This window comes from Anoplophora glabripennis, unplaced genomic scaffold, assembly GCF_000390285.2.
Source record: "Anoplophora glabripennis isolate ALB-LARVAE unplaced genomic scaffold, Agla_2.0 scaffold1067, whole genome shotgun sequence".
Taxonomy (NCBI): Eukaryota; Metazoa; Arthropoda; class Insecta; order Coleoptera; family Cerambycidae; genus Anoplophora; species Anoplophora glabripennis.
The window spans coordinates 94,286-118,461 of record NW_019417149.1 but is presented as its reverse complement, the minus strand read 5'-3'; the positions used below and the strand labels follow the sequence as shown (position 1 = coordinate 118,461).

The window sequence follows — 24,176 nt, the reverse complement described above, 5'->3', positions numbered from 1 at the left end:
TAATCCGAACACACGTTAATCCGATCACACGCTAATCCGAACGGCCAAATCTGAACGATGACAAGAAAAGACTAGATCGCTTCACGCGTACGCGCCTAGTCGGCAGTCAGTTTATTTGTCGATAGCGAAGAACCTGCGGCGTGTCGTGTTTTGTGCAAAAATTTTGGAGTTTTTTTGTAAGTAAGAAAAATAAAAAATGTGAAAAGCGTAAAATAATACATATATGTAAATGTAACTACATGTTTATGTTTTACTTTATATAAGTTTTATGTGTCTTATATGAGTTATATTTATATTATTATAATAAAATGTGTATGTATGTACATAATATACATATGTACAAATCTTTATAGTATGTTCGATAATCCGAACAATTTGATAATACGAACAATGCCTGGCAATGTGGTGCTCGGATTAAAAAGGTTTCACTGTACTAGTATTTGCCTTTCAAGGCACATTTGATGGTATTTTAACATGATATTCTTGAGAATGTAAGTAAATCGCATATATTTGAGAAAATTTAAACTGTAACCCATACAATGCCTATATCGGTGAAAAGAGAATTTGATTTTCTATAATATGATGCAATTTGTCGGTTTTAAGTTTTCAAAATGTAACATAAAAAATGGGAGACTTGGTATAATTTTCTTCAATTTTGATAGTGAAATGTAGTGCATCTTATGTTTTTTGTGTATTCCGAAAAGCAAGTGAAAGCTTCCAGAAAGAAGAAAGATACAAGGAATTTTCGAAACGCTTGCATCTGTCAAAATTTTTATAAAATATTGATTATTTCAAAAACGGCTAGATTTAGCTACAGGGAAGCTTTAACATTTTTGACTCAGTTTTAATTTATCTTAAGTTCAGAAAGTTTAATTTATCTTGTTGGTAATGTAATAATACATATATGGGGGTGTTCCATTTAAAATAACGAAGTTGACAGCTACTTCCGGTATAACCAGAAGTGCTACGTTGATGGCATTATTTTCATTGAAGATATCTAATAACCCCCATAAACAAAATTTCAAAGTGAAGAACCCTGTACATGGAATATTTAATGTGTGCATTTCGTTTTCATTCGCACTAATTTCTCAAAGTTTATTATGTATATTTTTGTTTCTAAATAGATACAAAAAAAGATTTAAGTAAAAATTTAAAATTATATAGGTTTGTAATACCTACATTACATATCGTCGTTGCGCCTGCAAAATGCGACTTGTATCTTATCAAATTGTTCAGTGGAGTTAAAAAACTGTTTCTTGGCCTCTTTTATTACAGAATTACAACAATTATTTTTAATTTTACCACAGTCATAATTCTTTAGAAAATAAGATAGTTGTTTTTTACCAGCTTATGCGGTTTGATGTCGTTTATCGAATTCTCCGCTTTAACGCGTTTTGCTGAAAATATGCACATCTCACTTTGAAGGTGCAATAACGATATATTCTTCACTGTATATTGTATAAAATGGTAATTTGTTACCTTCCAGAATTACTTTTGTTGCAGAAAAATTATCACAAAGTTAAAAATTCCAATTAAGTTCTTGACACTAAAAAAAAATAATACGGATGGATAAAATTTTTCTCGAATAGCTAATAAAATAACAAAGTACGTCGTATTTGGCATGGTGAAAAATAAAGTCTTCGTAAGTTTCTGTTATTCGTAATTAGTTGTGTATTAGTTTGTTTAAATTGTATCTTTAATTACTTTATGTTTTGCACTTACAGATTCTTATATTATTTATGCAAGAGATTTTATTGATGCTTGAGAAGTTGCTCCCATTTCCTTATAATTATGAAGTTTATTTAAAAAATATCACAAGTAATATAAATTAAAAAAAAAAACATATATAGTCCATCACAATATAATAATAGTCATATAGAAATTCAAAACTTCTGAAAATCTACAAAATCATCATTCGTAAGTGTTAAACTTAGTTTTACCACACACTCGTTATGCATTTAAGACAAAATACTGATAATACTAGCAATTTTTTAAGAAGAATGTTTTAAGAAAAACACAAAATTTATTAGATTCAATTTTCATTTGTCTGGCAGAATTTATATAATCTAATATGAAGTTCTGGTAATAATAAGTAAAGAAATAATTAAGACTATTGTTGCCCCATTAAATTTTTTTCAAATACTATTAATTGATGAACAAACGCCCTTGAAAACAGCTAAATTTTTGTGAGATTTTTATATACTTTCTGACTATAGTTTTAATAAGCTTAATTAAGTTTTGTTTTCACAATTTTTCCTAAAATAATAATCATTAATATAAAACAAACGTAAATAGACTTTACGAACAGCTTTCTCGACGTTACATTACAATTTTGGTGAAAGTAAAAGTCAGGGATGTCTGCATTACAAAATATCTCTAATTACTGAAAGAAGTTTAATTCTGGAACATCATAGGGTGGCCAAACATTTTAAAAATATTTTTGATTGTACTCGGTTTTCTCTATCAAAATGTTGACAAATATATTTGTATATTTTATTACTTCAGTAATATTTGAGGTATTCGTTGATTTATTATTTCCTATATTTTTTTGGAATTTTGGCCCAAAATTTGCTGAAAGTGTACCGAGCATTAGTCTGTAAATTTATTGCAGAACTGTATTAATCATTGTTACTAAAGTGGAGTAAATTTACTTGTCTTTAACATCCGGAACATCTCGAATATTATTGTACAACTATAAAATAAATAAAAGATCTATCGATTGATGTGACATAGTGCATGCACAAAACGAATCGTTAGGTGTTTCAATACTTTTACAAAAATATTTGAAGAACTATTGAGGTAAATTGCATAAAATTCTAAATTGCGATAAAGGAAGTTTTGCATAGATTTCAGTTATGTAGTGTTTAATTTAAAAACATATATTTGTGTAAGCCACTACATGACGCTCCAAAATTAAACCTTTCCAAGTACAAAGCGATGATTAGATTGGGCACAAGTATCTGGATTTAAGAGATCTATTTATATACATGTATCAACATGTCTACAGATTCTGTTTATGTTTCCATCTTTTTCCCAAACATTATAGTAGAATCATATTCGATGCAAAGTAGAGCAAAAAATTGTCGTTTTTTTATCAAAGAAAAATCTTGTCATTATTTTTAGGAGGCGTAAGATGAACCATATTCATACCGCTACATACGCACTGTATTCTGGTAGTAGCTGTAGCTCCCAGGTGCATCGAGTGTACGAAATGGTCGGTTATACGTCAAATACTCATCTGGCGAGCTTGGTCGTAAATCAGAGACTACCACCAAAAAACAATTAAACAACAGTGGCGCGTATAGAGGTGAAATGTAGTACATATGTGGAATTTAAAAAATTGGATTTATAATAAATTACATTTAAAATAAATCAGAATAAAGGAATTTTTGTAGGAACAGGGTGACAGACGTGAACTGATCCCTTCATCCCTTCATAATACATAAAGAAATTATTCAATTTCTAAACCCTTTAAAACTGTACTGCACTGGATCCCTTGAGAGGCAATTTATTACTTTGCATCGAATATGATCCTACTATAGATTGCCTTATTATTTGTTCAATGAGCAGCAAATTGTAAAGTAGACGGGATATGTCATGTATATTGAAAAAATTCCATAAACACAATATATGAGGGACAATCAACGCATTGTATCTGTGTACAGAAAATGTGTGAGCAAAAGTACAAGGATTTGTATGATGATTTGTCAAGTAAAGTCTCTTATAAATTCTAATATTTCTGCTTAATTTAAACAGATGAGATACTGAACAATTACACTTGTTTACTATAGGGTACTTTTTTAATGTGAAGTACGTAATACATAAAGATCTTCATAATTTACGTAATATAGTTTCATTTGAAGAAATTAATCGTATTTTTTAAATACAAATATTGAAACTGTTAAGAGTTTCTTGCTAAGCAAAGTCATCAATTTTTATAGAATTTTTCAAATGAGAAAAAAATTGGAAAAAGAAAAGAAAAACTATCATTCTGGTTGTGTCATTTCTGGATCCGCATGGGGATTTATTTTTTCTTTTAAATTAAGTTTATACAAGAAATACCATTTTTTAAATTAATGATTTTGTGCATTTATTTTTTATTATACCAAAAGGGAAAATATAAAATTTCATTCCTGGTTGAAAAATTCATGATATTTCAATGTTCACTTTAATCCAACCATTGAAAAATAAAGTGAAAATATATGCTGGACTGTGATATATTTGAATAGTGTTTGAATATTTAAAGAATTGAGAAATCAAAAACTTACAAATAAACCAAAGGTATAAACCATGTATTTAAATTCTCGTTAATAAAATTGGTATACAGCTTTTTTATTTCATAAAGATTTAATATATAAGGATAAGGTCTACAACTATATATGTTACCTGCAAAACCTGATTTCAAGATAAACTAGTGTTGCCTAAGCTAGTATTACTAGCTAGTTGGTAGAATAAGTTTTGCCTAGGCGTCACAAGATCTATCAATAATTTTAGTTTTTTTCTAGGTTAAACCAGAACAAACCCACCTAACGTTACTGTGAATTGGTTTAATTTAGATATATTGTTGAAATTAGTTGCAAATATTATTGATAATTTACAAGGTAATCATTAATCTAACCTAAGCTAATCTGGAAAAAACTAATTCCTTCGAAATGTAGTTTAGGTAAACTTGTTACTGACAAAAGCTAATCAGTCCAATAGTTTGGCCTAAGCAGTTCTAGTTTACCCTGAAATTGTGCTTTGGTGGCCATATATACATACATTTATATAAAAAATATTTATTTATTAAGTTATAAAAATGTACCTATTATACATTATTGTTTATATTATAAAACATTGTTACATTCCTTATTTATTTTTAGTTTTAAATACTTAATTACACTCTTATAAATTGTATTGTGCATTTCAATAAATCTTGTTGCATATATTAAGGGTTTTTTTAACAAACCTTTGAGCAAAATTTGTACTTAATGTATGTATAACAAATTATATGATAAAAACAACAGACAAAAGGCAATATAACAAATAATAAATGTGAATATTGTTATTATATTTAGAGAGGGAACGAAGGTAGAATTATCTATTAAGAACTATATCGCTAATTGCTGCCACAAAATGGTAATAACAATTAACTGTTGAAACCTTTGCACTGTAAAATTTAAATATACTATTGATCAAATTTATACAACAGCGATTACAATTTCACAGTGATTAAGGGGTAAATTACTAAAATTTTCAGAAAATATATTTTTTTTATTGATTTAAACGGTGTTGTGAATCTTCTAGAATACGAAGAAAGGAGTTTTAAGCTTGGAAACGACTACCTGCGGTACATAGATACAGGACTTCCATTTTGATTTCTAACTTCTCAAATACTACTAATAGATGTCGTTAGAAAACGTTTGAGTTCAATAAGAAGCATTTCCACGAAAATATGTTAGTTGCATATCTTAAAACTTTAAAGGTGTTTTTCTAGAAACACAGCATGCAGCATAATTCTAACAATTTTCATTCCATTCCCTGCAAATTTTGACCATATCTTTAAAATAATATTCTAAAGAAAAGCTATATTTTAGGATTTTATATAGTGGTGTTACCCTTAAATGAAAAATAAATTAAAAAAATCTTCAAAAAAGTTGTTTTCTTAGTCTCTTTTCAGGAGCATGATATCAAGTAGATTTTTGGTAGGTACCTGTAAAGGCATAGGTAACACTAAATTATGGTAAACCAACAAATTAAAACTTAATATTAGGTGTTTCATTTTTGATAACTGCAAACATTTACAACTTTGTTAACTTAAATGGAACACCCTGAATTTTTTTGCTCTGTTATAAGCAGATTGAAATTTCCTTTCAAGCCATGTAAGCATTGTTAAGGTTGCCATTACTACTTTTAGAGATATTTGCAATTTTCTATTATTTGGATAGTTTTTATCATATCAGACCTGTTATCAAATTGGCCATGACTACAAAGAGTCCAAAACCAATTAATAACTTGACATCATTAGTGTAATTTAAACGATCCCCAGGCATTTTTATTTAAATTTTTGACAAAAACTATTCAGACACAACAATGACAACTAACTTGACAAATGTCATGCTATTTCAATTGTTTTTCAAGTGTTTCTGGTCATGGCCAATTTGACAACAGGTCTGATACGAGAAAAAGTGTCCAAAAAATAGAAAATTGCAAATATCCGTAAAAGTAGTAACGGCACCCCTAACAATGCTTATATGGCTTGAAAGGAAAATTCAAACTGCATACGACAGAGTAAAATACAGGGTGTTCCACTTAAGTTAACAAAGTTATAGCTGTTTGAAGTTATCAAAATGTAACAGCAAAAACGAAACACCTAGTATGAAATGTTTTAATTTGTTGGTATACCATAATTTAGAGTAACATATGCCTTTTACAGATACCAAAAATCCACTTGATATCACGCTCCTGAAAACGAGTTACTAGCATCTCCGCGGACCATTGTATCTGTCAAATTTTTTCTTTAAAAAATTAGTAACTCAAAATCTATAACTCCTAGGTATAGGAAATATTTAATAAAATAACTCGAAGGGGCTGATTTAAAATACGAAAGATAATGTTGACTTCCGGTATAATCGGTAGTGTCATAAAGTTCTAAGCCGTGTTGGCTCTACTGCCTTTGCTAGGTTGCCAAATTTTCAGATTTGTCGGATCAGTACTTTCCGAGATATCGATAGTGGCGATTCCTGGTGGGACACCCTGTATATTATGTAAATTTAAAAATTAAAAAATATTTTATTTAGAATTACTTATGTGCTAATATATACTTTTTCAAACTATACTTTGCAGATATCAGAATTAAAATTTTTGCAAAAATCAGTTTTTATGCCTCTTGCCTTAACATATGAATAAATAACATTAAAAAATATTTTGATATTCCTAAAAACTAATCTTCATTGCTTTTCTTCTTAACTGTAATGTCAAATTTGCAATAAAGCTTCATAACGCTCTGCCTTGTATGGGTTTTAATTTGCTTTAGCCAACATTATATTTAGGATACTTGAATGTAAGAATAAGATCCACGACATTCCAGCGCTGGCGACGCCAAGAATTAAAGAGAGACCCGTGTTGATAATTCCGTTACGATAAGCATTTCCCGTGTCCAGTTGCATATAATCCATAAAATCGAAAACTCCTTGACAAGACAACCGGTGATAAAGAACGGGCAAAGCAGAACCATGCAAACTTAAATGTTTTTCTAAGGTTTTCCGGTACTGGTTACAAGTTTTATAATAACCGTCTACATAAACGGCAAAATGTACTATAGAGTATACTGTAAAGAAAACTGATAACACTGTCACGCATATCCAAAACGCCTTAGGAAGTGGACTAGTGATTTCTTGGGTTACTGCCTGAATCTGAATTGTTTCCCCTGATCTAGAAAATGAATGGGGAGTTACTTTTATAATTTAGGCACTATTTATATGTATTTTTTATTTACGATAGAGGGAAAAAATTCACACTTACTCTGTTTTCGTTAAAACAGATCGCATAGTTCTAGTTATAGGGGACTTTGTCGTGAAAAGTACTCGATAACCATGGAAACAGGTTAAACCAATACAGAAGAAGATGTAAAAAAGCGGCCCGAATGTAACCCATATGCAGGGAGCTTGTGGTCCGCCTACAAATATAATTTAAATTGAATATCAGAGTTTTAAAATACTAATATAAAAGAATAATAAAATGGACAGAACATACCTAAGAAAACTGTAGCTGTGTGTTCACCATATATTATACAGCTACAGTTTCGATCGCCCACACATTGGTCTAAGGTTCTGTACCAGTGACCCCATGCGATTCCTGTCGTTATGCTAGTTATAGCACCTACAGCTATGCAAAATATGTAGGTGATAGTCAGTCTCTTTTCTGCAGATAACTGGTCCATAATTGCACTAAAATTTTAAAATATGGTTTAACTCATCATAACATACACTATAAAAAATTAGAAATGGTGTAACATAATTAATTTCACACTAATTCCAAAAGGCAGATGATAAATTAGTCACCAATGTTCTCTGATATGAAAAGTAAATAAAGATTATAGATATACAAGTAATATTCTGCTCTAGATCTTGATAACAGTAACTGATAACAGAACTTTTAAATTTTGTTTACAAACAGAAACGTATTCGTGGCGTCGTTACCTGCTCAAAACGATAAATAGGCACACCTGTTTTCTTATGTGTATATTACAGGTACAGCGACATAATATAGATGCAATTTATTTTGAAATTAATTCACTGTTAACTTTCTTCAAAGTTTTCCTTTAAAAGTAAACATCTTTTTCATATTAATGATTCTCCTTAATAACAATTAAAATGAAAATGAATCATCTTCAATTATGAAACATTTAAATGTAAATCATTTTTTTAAACGATCCTGGTATAATGTGAATAAGTACTTTTCGAAGTTATGCAACCACGTATTCATTTTCTTACCATATATGCAAAGGTGAACTTTTGAACGTAGATACATACAGGGTGTTTATTAAGTACTTGTACAAACTTTAATGGGTGAATCTTTGACTAATTTTAAGATAAAAAGTTCATATAAACATGGGTCCGCAACGGCTTGGTTCTTAAGATACAGAGCGTTCAAAAAAAATGTTTGTTTCAGCAATTATTGTAAATGTTATTAACTTATTTATAGAAGTAGTTTCTTAGTCTTGTACATGATGTAAGTTTGTCACATCGCAATACAATAAAAAAAAGACACAATTTTTTATTATTGCACAGGTGTAGTCCTTTTGGAGTTTCATTTTGTGAAACTGCAGTTACTGAAGCAGACTCTTCGCAAATGTTTTGATGTTCTCGAACAAATGATACAGTTGTTATATTTTGCGAGTGAGAAGGGTTAAATAGTTTTTTTTATGGATTCTTCTATATATCCTACTACATTGGAAATTAGCGCCGCTTTACACCAACATGGTTGCCGAGGAATGCCGTAGTCCATGCCCGGTATATTTTCTGAGATGAGTTTTACGTATTCTGCAACAATTTTTGGAACATCACTGATGGTATGGCATCCAACGTGTTGAGCTTAACACCTGCCGTTTCGATGTGCAACAAATAATCTTCTGCTGTTCATATTTTTAGGTCGTAGAGCTGCATATTTAGGATAAAATGTGCAGTGTCAAATATACATGTACATTGGTAATGGTGAAACTTCTTCATGTACGAGTTTTTCGATCTCTTCGACACACACACCAAAGATCCGAAACACTAAAATTGCTTTTGGTAGTAGATATTGTTCATCTGCAGCCTCACATAAAAATTTAGTTACTTGTTCTGCTGTTAAAACTTTTGACTTTTTTGATGTATAACCTACAGAAAGCAATAGTTTTTGGATATTTGTTGAACAATTACAAAATATCTTATTTTCTTAATAAAAGATCTTCTTTTCGTTTTTTAATGTTATCTCGCTTATTGTTGGAGATGGACCCAACAAACCTTATATGACCTATACTAGACAGGGAACGTTCTATCCAGATATGTAAAAATATACAGGGTGTTCCATTTAAATTAACAAAGTTAACATCCACGGCCATTATGTTTGGTCTTCATTGGTTTTTCTACTATCAATTTCAAAAACTTCATAAAAAAATAGTGCAACTTTTGTATTTCACATTTTTTTATAACTCTTAAAACAAAAAAGTTAAAGGGGGGAGTCAAAATATAGTGAATTACCCAGTACAAGTTAACGCGAATTTATTTCCAGTGAAATCCAGGTCAAGATATGAACGAGAATATCAGCATTTTACTAAATAGCAAATTCTGAACAAAATCAAGTAAGTGACGATATTCTTCCAGTTTACTTTGTCGAAAAAGGTAAGTCTATGAAATCTGTTATGTTATGGAGTCGATTCACAAAATATAGTGAATCACTCTGTACCGCTTACTCAAAAGGATGTTATGGGGAATTTATTCTGAGTACATTTTATCGGCATAAATTTAATCGACATAAAATAAACAATGCTGACAATAGTGTTTGGCATGCATGATGTGTTCGATCCATGGTTACTCTCAAATTATTTTATTTCAAAGGTGATTTGTTTTAAATTTACTCTTTGTCAGATAAGGTGGACAAAACGTCAAAAAATACTACAGCAATGTGTCAGATATTCAAACATTTATGAATTAAAATATACTGGGTGTCCGTAAATAAGTGTCGCAACGGAAAACTGTAAATTCCTCTTGAAAAAAGAAACATGGTTTTCTTCTTCCGTTTTTCTTTTCGGGCTTTCGTTTTCGAGATACACGGTGTCAAAACTTTAATTTTTTTTAAGCTTTTTGACAATATCTTTGGTACCGTTCGAACTACTGGACTGAGTTTTTGTACACACATTACCACTATTAGTAGCTTCTTTTTTGCACTCTCCAGTGGTGGAGATTTTAAGGTATCGTAAGGGATTTTCCCCCCTTAACTTTTACGCTACCGAAAAAATTGACATTTGACAGCAAGCGCCAATGAATTTTACACGAAAAAGAGTTCTCTTGATACATTGCTCTAAAGTCAACCGTTTTCAAGAAAAATGCTTTTTTATGAACAAAAACAAACATTTTGCTAACATTTCGAAAATCTTCAAAAAATAGGTAGTAATAATTATCAATTTTAACGAAATTTAAGAACAGATAGGATTTTAATTTAAAAAAACTTAAAAATAATTTTTTGTCACTTTAGCGACTAAAATTTACAAAAACTGTTCAAAATTACGTCCATTGGTTTGAATGCACGCATTACATCGCCGGATCATGTTTCTAGGAACATTGTTCATAATTTGATGGATATTTCTAATTTGTTCCGCTGTGGTTTCAACCCTAGTGGTCAATTCTACGACCGTATTGACAGGGGTTTCATAGACAATGCTCTTCATGTGACCCCATAAGAAATAATCAAGTGGGGATAAATCTGGCGACCGGCGAAGTTTTGACACCGTGTAGGTATCTCAAAAATGAAAGCCCGGAGAGAAAAATAGAATAGGGAAATAATGCTTCTTTTTTCAAGAGGAATTTAGTTTTCCGTTGCGACACTTATTTAAGAACACCCTGTATTTGTTATTTTTATTCAGCACACAGAAAGAATCCGAGATCGGGAAAACTTCTCCCCACGCTAACCCGAAAAATCCCATCTTACATTATTATTAATACAAACGAAAATAAGATGTTTTCAAACAAGTACAGGGTGGGCCACCAGTAACGCCTCGGTCGCTAGGGACCAAACGGTAAATGTTACAGAAACCTGTTTAGGTGGGTATGTGTAGGTTGATTACAGCTACATTCTAAAAATATTTTGAAATATACAGGGTCCCTAGGAAAAGCGTACCATATCAAAGTTATGTATTTTTAAATGGAACTCCTTGTATTTTACTGCATTTTTTAAAGCACCATAAAAAAAAGGTGAACTTTATTAAAGGTTCTGCATACCTAGGACATACAGCTTGTGAGATATTTCAATTTTAGTGAAAATGCAGGATTAGCGTAGAAATTTAATATTAGCAATAAAAAAATAATTTTAAGGAAGCAGCATTGGAGAGTTTAATTTAGATCCTTGAAGTTATAAATTATTATATTTGTCGTCACTTAGTATTATACAGGGTGTTAAAAAAACTGCTGAATACTTATCTCTCAACTTTAAACAGCAATAACTTGGTTATTTTAAATGTGACACCCAGTATATTTTTACTTTGGAAGTTAGGAAATTTAAAACTCTTTCAAACTGTTATAGGTTTCCTAACGGTACTGGAGATATTTGTGCCGTTTCGTTTTTTTATTGAATTTTTTTATAAGATGTATCCACATGTCTTTATCCGCGTCTTTATTGAATTGGTTTGGGTTCTTCTTGAACACTTCTCTTTAAATATAAGGAGAAAAATTTGAATACATTTAGATGGCGCACCTGCATATTTTTCATATTCAGTGAGAAATTATATAAATCGAAAATTTAGTAATAAATGAATAGGTAGGAATGGTCCATGTCAGTGGCTTCCTAGGTGTCCAACCTCCCACAATGGACTTCTTTGTTTTTGGCTATATAAAAAACTTTGTACACAGTATTCCACCTACTACTTGCGATGATATGAAGGGAAGGATTAGAGATGCATTTGCCACAATCTGTATTGAAGAGAATAGTTATCAATTCGAACATCTGTTAAAATTTTTCTTTTTCTTCTAAAAGTAAAATTTTCTTTAATATTTTTCATATTCATAAATAATTCAGTTACTACAAACATATTTATACAAAATTAATAACTTTTATAATTATTCTGCTTATAAAATAATATTTTTTATTAGAAAACTTTTTTTAATATTGTCATGATAATGATAAAAGGAAATTTTACTTTTAGACGAAACAAGGAAAAAATTTTAATTGATGTTCGAATTGATAACCATTCTCTTGAATACAGCATCTTATTCTATCTTCAAATGATATTCTCACACAAATGCATCTCTAATCCTTCCCATCAATATCATCGCAAGTAGTAGGTGAAACATTGTGTACAAGATTTTTTATATAGCTCGCAACAAAGAAGTCCATTACGGTGAGGTCTGGACACCTACGTGGCCACTGACATGCACCATTCCTACTTATCCATTTATTACTAAATTTTCGATTTATATAATTTCTCACTGAATATGATAAATTTGCAGGTGCGCCATCTAATTGCGTCCGCATTTTTTTTCAATATATTTAGAGACGTCATCAAGAAGAACCAAAACCAATTCAATAAAGGCCTCGATAAAGACACATGGATACATCTTACAAAAACAAATCGATAAAAAAAAGAAAAGGCACAAACATCTCCAATACCGTTAGAGATAGGTATAGGAAACCTATACACAGTTTGAAAGAGTTTTAAATTTCCTAACTTCCAAAGCAAAAATATACTGGGTGTCCCATTTAAAATAACCAAGTAATTGCTGTTTAAAGTTGAGAGAAGTATTCAGCAGTTTTTGAACACCCTGTATAATACAAGTCATGACAAATATAATAATTTATAACTTCAAGGATCTGAAATAGACCCTCCAAAGCTTCTTCCTTAAAATTATTTTTTTATTGCTTGTATTAAATTTCCACGCTAAGTCTGCATTTTCACTAAGATTGAAATATCTTACAAACTGTGTCCTAAGTATGCAGAACCTTTAATAAAGTTCACCTGTTTCACCCTGTATATTTCAAAATATTTTTAAAATGTAGCCGTAATCAACCTACACATACCCACCTAAACAGGTTTCTGTAGCATTTGCCGTTTGGTCCCTAGTGACCAAGGCGTTACTGGTGGCCCACCCTGTATAATAAAATATTAATTTTCCTTGTTAGAACATTAAAAAAACTAGGAACTTCAGTTTCCACTTAAGTTTATTGTCAAAATATGTGTTATTAAAAATGTTTTGTTTATAAATATAATTGCTAAGAATAACTTAGGATTTATTAAAATTTTATTCTTGTACATTGTCTATAGATTAACATTAAATTTTAAAAATATATTTACATCACGTAGGAATTCAATTAAAATCATCGTAATCTACAGTTCCAGGGAACACCACTTGTCTCCTTCTCACAGCTCTACCTTTGCCTGTCAAAAATAAAAACTGAAATCAACTTTTCTCAGCGGATTAAAGAGGAGAAAATCCAAGTGATAAACGATCGAGTCGCTTAAGTGTTTCCAATATCGCTATTGGAAGTACGATTTATCACTTGAATTTCTGATTAGTAGCTAAGCCAAAAAAAATATCGGAGGCTTTGAAATCAATTTTATTAACAAAAAAATAAACAAATTCACATTTCCTATAAATTAGATGTATGTAACAATATAGGTCACAGCACAAAATACATACGAAAAATAAGTTAGATGAAAGCAAAGTGTGAAATAAAATAAGATGAATGCTTTCTCTAATAAATTAGCCAGATTTTACTATATAAGAACAACTAATAAAAACAGCTAGTATGTACATAAATTGTACTATCGTAATATCGATACCATACTTTTTAAATGGAATTAAAATTAATGGTTTTTTAAAAATACTTCGAGTGGAATTAAAAATGAAAGTAAAAATTCTTTAAATCAGTACTCTTTTCAAGTTATGTTTCTAAACTACGTTAACAAATCCTCTTAAATCACATCATCTTACGCTGGATTAAACTGTCGTAAATCTGTTAATTTATCCCTAGAATTCCAAAGAGCGTATAATGCAGACACTCCAAAACCTATTGCTCCTCCTAAGCCACATCTTTTAAGTCCAGCTAAAAAAAACAAAAAAAAAAACATATATAGCTTGTCCCACAGAACAGTGGTCATAGAGCAATGACAGATTCTTCAGCTAAAATAATAATTGTACAGAGCCTTCATACAGGGTGTGCCAATTAAAATTTCCCACCTGGAAAATATCGGAATTAAAAAAAAAACTTAAAAAGCCTGACACACGTCAATTTTCTTTTCAAGGAAGACACGTGATGGCGTAAGCTTTAGTGTTTTGAAACCTACCCTTTAGGCAGGGGCGTAAAAAGCCTTTAAACTTTAAATTACGACATATGACTTTTTAAAATTTGGTTTTGGATATGACAAAATCATCAGTGGCAGCTTGTCAGGTGCCGCAAGTGACGCACCGCGTCACCTACAATTTCCGTTTGGTCGTGCAATTTAAACTTATTTTTAATTTTATATAAATTTTATAATTTAGATATAATTCTATATTGAAAATGTATTGTATTGTGCTTGTTTGTTTAATACGCAGAAATAAATATAATAGTTGCACAGTGAACGCCTTCTGCCTTCGTTGAGCGCGAACATCAACCTCGTACATACCATACAACGTATAGTATACGCAAGTGACGCAGATTGATATCAGTCTATATTCTGCTTCTCTTCGTAATGTTGTTTACGGTGGTCATTGTGGCAACGAGGCGGCCAACTCGAGATTAAACTACAGCGTGGGAGAACGAGTGACGCAGAAATTGAAGCAGCATCGCCCAACGCCTGCCTTTAACAGTTTATATGATACACGTCGCCCAATGCACGATTATAACTGTTCTTAGTTAATATTTGTTTTGTATAGTAATTGTAGTATGTAGTAATTTGTATGTATTTTATTGGAAACGCCATTTTCCAGATGGAAAATTGAGGACAAAAAGGTTTTTATATATTGCGAGAGACCTATGTCTTATTCTCTCGATATGGAAAAAGGGGAAGTCAAACGACAAGGTGTACGTTCGAAAGTTTCGGAATGAATGGTATTCGGAGTATAAGTGGTTGTGTGTTGTGAGTATTCATTAAAAAAAACTTATCTGTATGCCGTGTTTAATTGTGGGTGTAAAGTCGTGTGTGTGGAATAAGAAGGAATTTAGCAATTTTGGTAACATCATGCAAGGCTGTCGTAACCACAAGCTTTTTTGGAACATACATGTACGGTGTGCGTTAATATTCGCAGAAGTCCACAAGCCGAACTACTATTTCTATTTTTTATAAAAACTAAATGAAAATCCTTCATACGAACGTCTGTTTTTTGATAATATTGCAAATGCAACTAAAAATTTTCAGATTCATTTAAAGCCGTTTGACCTTGAAAATTTGAAAATTTTTGCCAGCGCCTGCGGTGCTTTTTTTTTCTTTTTAGTTAATCAGTGAATATGATTCACCTATTCTCAATGTCAAGAGCCGCTACTGAAAATCACCACTTAAACAATAAGACATATCAATGAATGGAAGAATATTATTTTATGAAGTATTCAAATTAGTTTCCTTCCACTTCTAAACAATAATAGATCTTTACTCCACTTCCGAACAAACTTTTCGAAGCATTTCGGGCGCTATCTGATGGTAATCAGGTAGCTGTCTTGGGTCACACAGCAATGGAACTAAATTTGAGTCTCAGAATTGGACAATGACAACTCTTTGCCAGAAGAGAATGTGTCGTTTCAGAAGGACGGTATTCCACCACATTATGCCGTAGCTGTGCGTGATTTTCTTAATCAGAACTTTCCAAATCACTGGATAGGACACAGAGGTTCAATTGAGTGGCCTCCCCGATTGACAAATCTAATGCCTTTAGGCTTTTTTCTATGGAGACACATCGAAAATTTAAGTAACACCGCACGCACTTAAGAAGTTTCGTCGGCGAATTGTTGAAGAATGTCCTCAGATAATGTCCGAAATGCTTCGTAATATTCGTTCGGAAGTGGAGCAAAGATTTTATTAATGTATGGAAGTGGAGGGAAACCTATTTGAACATTTAATAAAATAACATTCTTTGATTCACTGATATTTTGTCTTATTCTTTAAGTGATGATTTTATTGTCAGATCCAAAATTTAAAGTCGTATGTCGTCGTGAGCAGAATTGAAAATGCTTTAACATGAGGTGTCATTTAAGTTTAAGGGTATTTTATGCCCCTGCCTAAGGGGTAGCTTCCAAGATTCCAAAACTTTCGCCATTATATGTCCCCCTTGAAAAGAAAATCGACATCTTAGGTTTTTTTGTTTTTTTGTTTTTTTTTTAATTCCGATATTTTCCAGGTGGGAAGTTTAATTGGGACACCCTGTATACAATTACCAAATTTTATCAAAATTTAATTTTAACAAAATTACTGGTCACGTCGCTTCTGATCACTTATTAAGGCTCTGTATAATTAATTATTTTTTGAGAAACATTACTTGTGTTCTTACCCGTATGTGGTGTAGAATATCTCTATTATTTACTAAAAGTCACACTTCTAGACCAAATTAATGCATTACTTTTAAATTTGACCTTGCTTGTTCAACAATTTATAGTAATTTCAAATAATGTTTTGTTTACTCTGTATTCACATATATGTAAAATATAAGACACTTATTTTTCTTTCCATTTTAATATGTGCAGATGAATCATTCATTAGTAATAGTATACCTGTTGATTTATATAAACATCCTGTAGCTGTTGCAGCAATAATTGTATTGAGGTCATCATCTGTCCCTCTGGCCCATGATAAAAACACACCAAATGCTGAATATATCACAGCTACCGAACCACATGTATTTGCTGTAGCACTTCCTTTTTTCATAATATGATTTAACATTCTAAAAAGTCATTTATATCAATACAAATAGCCAACAACACTTGGAAACATATAGAAAGCACAGCAAAAGTATTTTCTGCATTTTCATGATATCATTTTAATTTACTTAGTATAAAATAAGAATAATTGTACAAATGTAGATAAGGCTTTAATATATTTCGTATTTTTTGTAAAGAAACATACTGTGTTCGTCTTAGCTTTCCCGTTTGACCAGCTAATGTAGTTGCTTTTAATCCATTGTAAAATCCAGTAGCTCCCCCTAATGTTGCACCGATCATACATGATCCACCAATTTGGCCAAATGCAAGTTCAAATCTTCCTCTCTGTTTACTGGCGCCATCCAAGAAAATAAATTCCGGCTGACTTTGTGGAATATATCCAGGGTCATAATTTAGATACGGAGACGAGAACGGTTTAAAATTACCTACAAATCATCATTTTTTATGTAATCAATAGAGTGATTGAGGTTAAATGATCACACGCTGGTGTTAAAAAAATATTAATACCTGTTACACGGCTGGAGTTTTCATAATTCTGCGAATAAATATCGTTCCCATCATTTAAAGAAGACATAGTTTACGTTTTTTGGGGGGATTTTGTCACAGTTTTCAACAAATTTTAAAGATACTTCTCGATGGAATATTCTAAAAAAGGAAGTTAAACGTCAAACGCCAAACCTAGCGTCAAACAATTGATCTATTTTACCACACTAGTGCCATCTGCTACCATATAATCGCAGAGTACGAAACAGTTAACCTTAACCTGTACATTTTTTACGTAACTGTCAACAAAAATTTCAAATGCCTTCAAAAACTATAGAAAATATTCCCAAACTTGATAACAATTTAGAACCGCACCAGGATGAATTTCAGCAGCTAGGAGAACTGGCAGGAATTTATATGGACCATAAAGTATTCAGGTATTCGTTTTTTTTTGTTTTCAAATTTTTATTTTTAAATTGTTAAATGAAAATCAGTGACAATAAAAATGTTTTAGAATCCTTATTGAATTGCTGAACATGGGCATTGATCCAGATACTATTTACAATCTACTAAAAACCATCAAGCGATCAAGAAATCCAAAATCTCGATCTTCGGTAACATCTCAAAAATCTTCATCAAGAAGTAAAAACTAGAAGTTGTTCCTACCTCCTTTTGATGTAATACTGTCTATGAATTTATTATAACATGTAATCTACATATACTAATTATTATTTAAACATTTACATTTGAATCTCAATCTCAATCTCAAAAAAGGTGTCTCTTGTAGCTGGATGAAACTGGCAAATAATCTGTGTAAAGGTAAAAATTTACTGAATTCAGGACGTAAACATGTGTCAGTAGCGGAGACACCAAGAATTAACAGTAAGAACCACACAAAAATTAAATTCCAGTGGATATTTTCAAAATTTTATCAGTTGTAAACTCCTAGTTTACTCCTATTTTAATAACTATTCACATACATTTTTATACACGATTTTTAACACAATCATGAAAAGTTTGAGAAAATAATTGGCATGATTTTTCCGGGCCCTTCAGATTAATCATATGAGTGTTGTAATCAAAATTATATTTCTAATGAAAAGATCACATGATCCTAATAGTACTGACAATCTTGAGATGTCAGTCAGTATGACCGGTTGCTGAAGAGCAGAGAGAGAAATACCCAAAATATCATTATTTTAATAGTGAATGCTAATTAATAATTGTTCAAATGTTGTATTGAATGTTTGAACAATCACTAGTCAGCATTCACTATTCAGGTACTGAGTACTTTGGGTATTTCTCTCTTTTGTACTGTTTACATTTTTTACCCAATCTTTTCCCAATTTGTAATCAATGTAGTGTGTCCTTTTTTTTATAATATTCAGTCAGTTTTGAATAACGATACTATGACGATCCAAGATTGAAGAACGTAGCAAATTCGTCTACAAGAAATACTTTCAATTCTTTCAGGGAAGTCGGTCGATAGCCGCACGGTTTAAGGCGTCAGTACTTAAATCGATGTGTGCTATCTGCCTGGGGTTCGAATCCCGCGGCCGGTAGACCGTAGATTAGCTATGCTTGAACGGAAGATTGGCACCCTCTGTGCAGGTATGGTAGGGTGGAAGAATGTTGACTTGGGTCAATGTGAGAGATTGACACCGGTTGGCATTTGACCACCCCCCTAATTAATGAGGTTTTCCAGGTTTCCCTCATTCCTGCACTGAATGGTGGTTAGGGCCTACCAACATAAGTCGTTCCTGGGCGCAAATGCGGCCTGCTTAATAATAATATGCCGCCTCCTCTCCCGCACAAGTCTCCGACTTCTGGGCTAATTCTCGTAGAATGAGGAGTAGAGATATTATTATTATATTATTATTAAATCAGTCATCACACTAACGAAATTTCAAAGAAAATTCCTGTCTCACCAACCTTTCATAGACTTACTAGACTAGATCGCGCAGATCTGTATAAAGGGTTGCCTAATCTACGGGCTGAAGCATTTCCAAATTCCACTTTTTGTAGGAAAAATATATTTATGATTTAATACAAATTTAATTGTTATAAAACAGGCCTTTATGGCAAATTGTATATGACTTTCTCGTTTTGGCTCTAACTTTAGCCTTTCTGGGTATTAGTACCCAGAAAGGCTAGAATGAAGATGCGTTAGATGTAGTGTGAACTTTTTAGAGCCACTGTTTTATTGAATAGGACAGGTACAGGCACAAAACAGGGTACAGGTGTAAAATAAAACGTAGTTTAAAATGTGTTGAAGTACCACCTGCAAAATCTTTTTCAAAATTTGTAAATATAACGGATTTATAAATATATTAGTATCGACACATTTTGTATTAATAAAATTTACCTTAAATGATTATTATTGTTAAAAGTCGTCATTCAGCTTTAACGTAAACAAAGATTGTACCTTTTGCTACTAACCTAGAAATTCGCAATGTCAGTTGAAGAAGAATTTGAACTAAGAGATTTGGTGGCTCAGACCTTAGAAACTAACGGATGTCTTGCTAAAATTAAGGTATGAAGGATATAAAAATATGACTTCATTGTTGTATAATACATGTATTTCAGGCACAACTACGAGCCAGTATTTTTCTTGCCTTGGATGAAGATGTAGAGGTAACTTATATAATTATTTATTCAAGTCGATTACTAATTAAGTTAAGTTGTAGATAAGCAAACAACAGCCTTTACTGAATAATAAACTTAAAATCCACTTGGAGGCTGAAGAGGGAAAAGTGATGTTTTGTGTTGTGCGTGAGTTTTTAGAGTTTTTTAACTTGTATTTCACTTTGTCAGTGTTTGATCCCGAGTCTTACATGGGAAATGGCTATAAATATGAAGGTCGAGAGAAGGTAGCCAAAGACTTGGGTTTAGATAATGCTGACGATACTAAAGTTCCTCTTTTAATGCAACTTATTAAAATTGCTCGAGCAAAAACAAAAACCTTAGAAATAAATTTAAATGTGAATAAGGATGATTTAGAAGAAAATAGGTCAATACATGATAACTCAACAAGTAATTTGACCAAGACTGATTCCAATAATGTACCTTTGGACGAGACAATTACAATTCTGGATAGTGATAAAATACTAATAGAAAATTGTAATTCAGTTCCAGAAAAATTAAATATTACATTTGATTTAAGCAGTCCTACTGTAAATTTTAATATTGTAAATAATCCTGAAAATATGAAAACACAGACGGCTCAAATAGATGTAGATTCGAAGCATCAAATTTTAGAAAATACTTTTAACAAAAAGGAAGAGAAGGATGATGATACTTATGGTGATACTAGCTCTATAGCAGAAGATAGTATTTCCCTTGTTAATTCAGAGAATGTTACAGTTCCTCAGATAACTGTAAATGGTTTAGGGGACAGTACTTTAATAAGTGAATTTGTAAATGATGTGGAAATTTTCCAACCGATATTGAAAGAATGTAAAACATTGGATAAACCTAAAGTATCTCCACAAAAACCTGATAAATTGAAATCAAAAAATAGTTTAAGCACTTTATCGGATCTTCCGCCTTTACAAGTGAACAAATCCCGTGTTAATGATATACTACCTTCATTGTATAGTAAGGAATTTAAAGATAAGTCAAATTTACGTGAGCTCGATAAGCTGTTTGATATGGAAGCCGAATATGAAGAAGATTTTATCTGTAGTGGTGATGATTTGTCTTTAAAATCTGAGTATATGAAATCCGATCATACAAAATCTAACCCATTGGATGATCTACATCAATCTAACAAATCAACGAGTTCCGATAAATCCATTTCAAGTAAAAGAGATTTAAAACAAAAAGTTCCTAACAGAATTATATCTGATTGTAATAAACAGATGTTTAAAGCTCTGGTCAGTAGTTCGAAAACAAAAGACACATTTAAGAATACGGATACTGCAAGTAAGAGTGAAGTTGGCAGCAATACTGTTAATGAGAGTTTGGACATTAATAATTCTGTTTAGCAAAAAATATATATATTTAAGACAATGGCAGCTGTACTTATTTTATACAATCATAGATTAAATGACAATAAATTGCACACTTTCTGTTCATGTATAAAATGAATAGTTTGTTAAAATAGATACGTCGTTAATTTTTTTATAAATTTGGGCGATGCCTTCTTTTACCTTAGAATTTACTAATTGTCAAAGCTTTACTACTTTATTCATGAAAGTATATTTGCGAAGTACAAATTTGTCCCTATAAAAGACTTGATCTTAATGGCAATATAACTTCAAATATGTTTATTAAAATTTATTACTACCTAACTTTTGTATTTTTAAATATTTTTTAACATTAGTTCATTTTTTGCCATTCAAAACTTTAATAACTCGACAGACCTTAAAGGTCTAGCTCTATTTAAGAAATATTTGTGTGGAATTATTAAAGAACAAGTTTTATGTTTTTAAATGGAGTGGACAGACAATAACTGTTCCTAGGTGTAATTTTATAGATCAGAGTTGTAAAAATGCAAGAAGTCTTATTCTTTTTTTTATTTTTAAAGTACCTACATCATTATTATTACTCAATAAGTACTTTCATATGTACACAATAAAACTATTTTTTACATTTACAGGAAAAGTGCCATAGTTGTAAGAGAACAGCGATTTTCTGAACAAATTAAAATGGTTGTTCAGATTTGTACTGTTACTTCTTTAAGCCTAATAATTTTTTACATTCCTCGGTATATTGAGAGTACTTAATCATAGATGTTAGTTTATTTTTATTTGTTTTATACTTAATTTATGTACATTAAAACTTGTGCCTTAAATTTGTGATTTTTGTTTCATAATTTTAATAAACAATTAAATTAGAATTTTTCTTATTTTTACACATAAGCAGCATTTTGGTGTAAAAGGCAGTATTAGTTTCATTACATGCGATAATTTTTAAGCATGTTTTTAACACTCGTTTGCAGCAAACAGTATACAAATAATTGACAATTTAACATTATATGTTAAAAATCGCAATTTTTATTGCAGACAAAATTTCTTTATGTTATGGTAATCGTAGCGGTAGTTACACTTCAAATTAAAATTTTTAAACTTTGAATATTTTATAATTTAAATACCTTATACAATAGACCTATACAGTAATAATGTGACAGCTCTCAATTGTTATATAATTTTTTCTAAATATCTGGATAAATTAAGATTTGTACATATTATTTTAAATTTAAATTATAATTTTATTTATATGCAAATTTGTATTAACCATTTCTACACATTTGTTTAATGGAATGGTAAAATAATAACATTGGTTCTGAGACAACTTTATTAACAACAATGATAATGGCAGGCAAAATAGCACAATATGCCCTGCATTCGCAATTTGAAATTCCATTGTAAAAAATAATAGAAATATAAACTACAGCATATACCTACGACACTTTCATGACCAAATAGTATTACACTATATTTACATACGACTTCTTTCTCTTTGAATTCTCGTACTATACGCTTTTGATATCAAATTCCAGGAATCCATATACCTATCCATACACATGGCTATACATTTCTGCAAAAAGCCAATTAAAATTTAGGTTACGTATTACTATATTATCTTACTTGTTCTGAACTATCCAGCGATGTTCCAGGTTTCGATATACATTTTTTAAAACATTTTTCAGTCATTTTCTAAAAATAATAAAATGACAAAATTAATTAGAAACGGTTTCGCGAATGGTTACTTAACACTTACTGTCAGTAGTTCTTGAGCATTTGCAACTGCAATTTGTTGTTTTACCTGATCCATCAATTCATCTTTTTGCACTCCTGATAACGAAGAAAGGTTATCCATTTTGATTAATTTTGAAAAAAGCCAATATAAATTATTTACAAAATGTAAGGTTAACAACGAAAAAGAGAGGTTATGTTCGTTTTAAGAGGATTTTTTGACTTTTTGCCCTGTTAATTTGTCCATAGAATTATGTTATGTACCATTGTACATTATAATGACTCTATGGTCTATGATTTGGTTTGAACCATTGAACATAAATTTAGATTGCGTCAGCTGCTTACAATTTCCTTACCTTTCCTGCCGATATACATGTATAATGATAATGATAGTGTTCTTTTATTTCTCGTTTTAATGCCATGAATTCCATCGATGTATTACTATTGGCCTGTTTAAAAAATTCTAATCTCTTATTGGCTCTACGGAATCCATCACATCGTAATGGTGAATAAAAGAACAGGGCCTCTATTCAACGTTTATAGTTATAAACGTTGGCCTATATTCACAAATTTAGTTCGAGCTCGAGCCATATCAAATTAAATAGTACTTTTAAATTCACCGTTTTATAATTTCTAAAGTGGTTGACAAATAAAATTGTCATTTTACTATATTATTTATGTATTTAAAAATTATTTATTGTTATTATTTGTTTTTTTTTGAGTAGGTAGGTACATGGTATATGCTAAATATTAAATTAACAGAAAGAAAAAGAAATTAATATTTTTTCTAAATGATTTAAATGTATACATGAATCATTTATTATTATCTTAGATTAATAATGATAAGTCGATAAATAAATTTATTAATTAATATATACAGTGGGTGTTTCAGTTCGAGTGAATCAAACTTTA

General features: G+C 30.9%; 4 protein-coding genes across 7 annotated transcripts; 1 reads left to right on the top strand and 3 right to left on the bottom strand.

Moving 5' to 3' along the window:
* Positions 1 to 6,484: 6,484 nt before the first annotated feature.
* Positions 6,485 to 8,324, bottom strand: LOC108914490. Of its 2 annotated transcripts, XM_018720308.2 has the most exons (4): positions 8,181 to 8,324; positions 7,735 to 7,928; positions 7,504 to 7,657; positions 6,485 to 7,413 (listed from the first exon to the last, which is right to left on the bottom strand). In XM_018720308.2, the coding sequence occupies exons 2-4, from the start codon at positions 7,919 to 7,921 to the stop codon at positions 7,002 to 7,004; spliced, it is 753 nt and encodes a 250-aa protein (XP_018575824.1). In that variant the 5' UTR covers positions 7,922 to 7,928; positions 8,181 to 8,324; the 3' UTR covers positions 6,485 to 7,001. The 2 variants fall into 2 exon arrangements, with proteins under 2 accessions (XP_018575824.1, XP_018575823.1); XM_018720307.2 differs by lacking the exon at positions 8,181 to 8,324 and having other exon boundaries at positions 7,735 to 8,155.
* A 5,115-nt stretch (positions 8,325 to 13,439) lies between these two features.
* LOC108914493 (mitochondrial import inner membrane translocase subunit Tim23) lies at positions 13,440 to 17,881 on the bottom strand. 2 transcript variants are annotated; one of them, XM_023455976.1, is made up of 6 exons: positions 17,789 to 17,881; positions 17,590 to 17,727; positions 17,267 to 17,507; positions 16,915 to 17,084; positions 14,166 to 14,277; positions 13,440 to 13,609 (listed from the first exon to the last, which is right to left on the bottom strand). In XM_023455976.1, the coding sequence occupies exons 2-6, from the start codon at positions 17,654 to 17,656 to the stop codon at positions 13,600 to 13,602; spliced, it is 600 nt and encodes a 199-aa protein (XP_023311744.1). In that variant the 5' UTR covers positions 17,657 to 17,727; positions 17,789 to 17,881; the 3' UTR covers positions 13,440 to 13,599. The 2 variants fall into 2 exon arrangements, with proteins under 2 accessions (XP_023311744.1, XP_018575829.1); XM_018720313.1 differs by lacking the exon at positions 17,789 to 17,881 and having other exon boundaries at positions 17,590 to 17,770.
* A 1,948-nt stretch (positions 17,882 to 19,829) lies between these two features.
* On the top strand, positions 19,830 to 22,393 carry LOC108914492. Of its 2 annotated transcripts, none has more exons than XM_018720311.1 (3): positions 19,830 to 20,098; positions 20,152 to 20,199; positions 20,253 to 22,393. In XM_018720311.1, the coding sequence occupies exons 1-3, from the start codon at positions 20,018 to 20,020 to the stop codon at positions 21,549 to 21,551; spliced, it is 1,428 nt and encodes a 475-aa protein (XP_018575827.1). In that variant the 5' UTR covers positions 19,830 to 20,017; the 3' UTR covers positions 21,552 to 22,393. The 2 variants fall into 2 exon arrangements, with proteins under 2 accessions (XP_018575827.1, XP_018575828.1); XM_018720312.2 differs by having other exon boundaries at positions 20,079 to 20,098; positions 20,247 to 22,393.
* A 456-nt stretch (positions 22,394 to 22,849) lies between these two features.
* LOC108914491 (mitochondrial import inner membrane translocase subunit Tim13-B) lies at positions 22,850 to 23,506 on the bottom strand. Its single transcript, XM_018720309.1, has 3 exons — positions 23,290 to 23,506; positions 23,157 to 23,225; positions 22,850 to 23,106 (listed from the first exon to the last, which is right to left on the bottom strand). The coding sequence occupies exons 1-3, from the start codon at positions 23,386 to 23,388 to the stop codon at positions 23,008 to 23,010; spliced, it is 267 nt and encodes an 88-aa protein (XP_018575825.1). The 5' UTR covers positions 23,389 to 23,506; the 3' UTR covers positions 22,850 to 23,007.
* Positions 23,507 to 24,176: the final 670 nt, after the last annotated feature.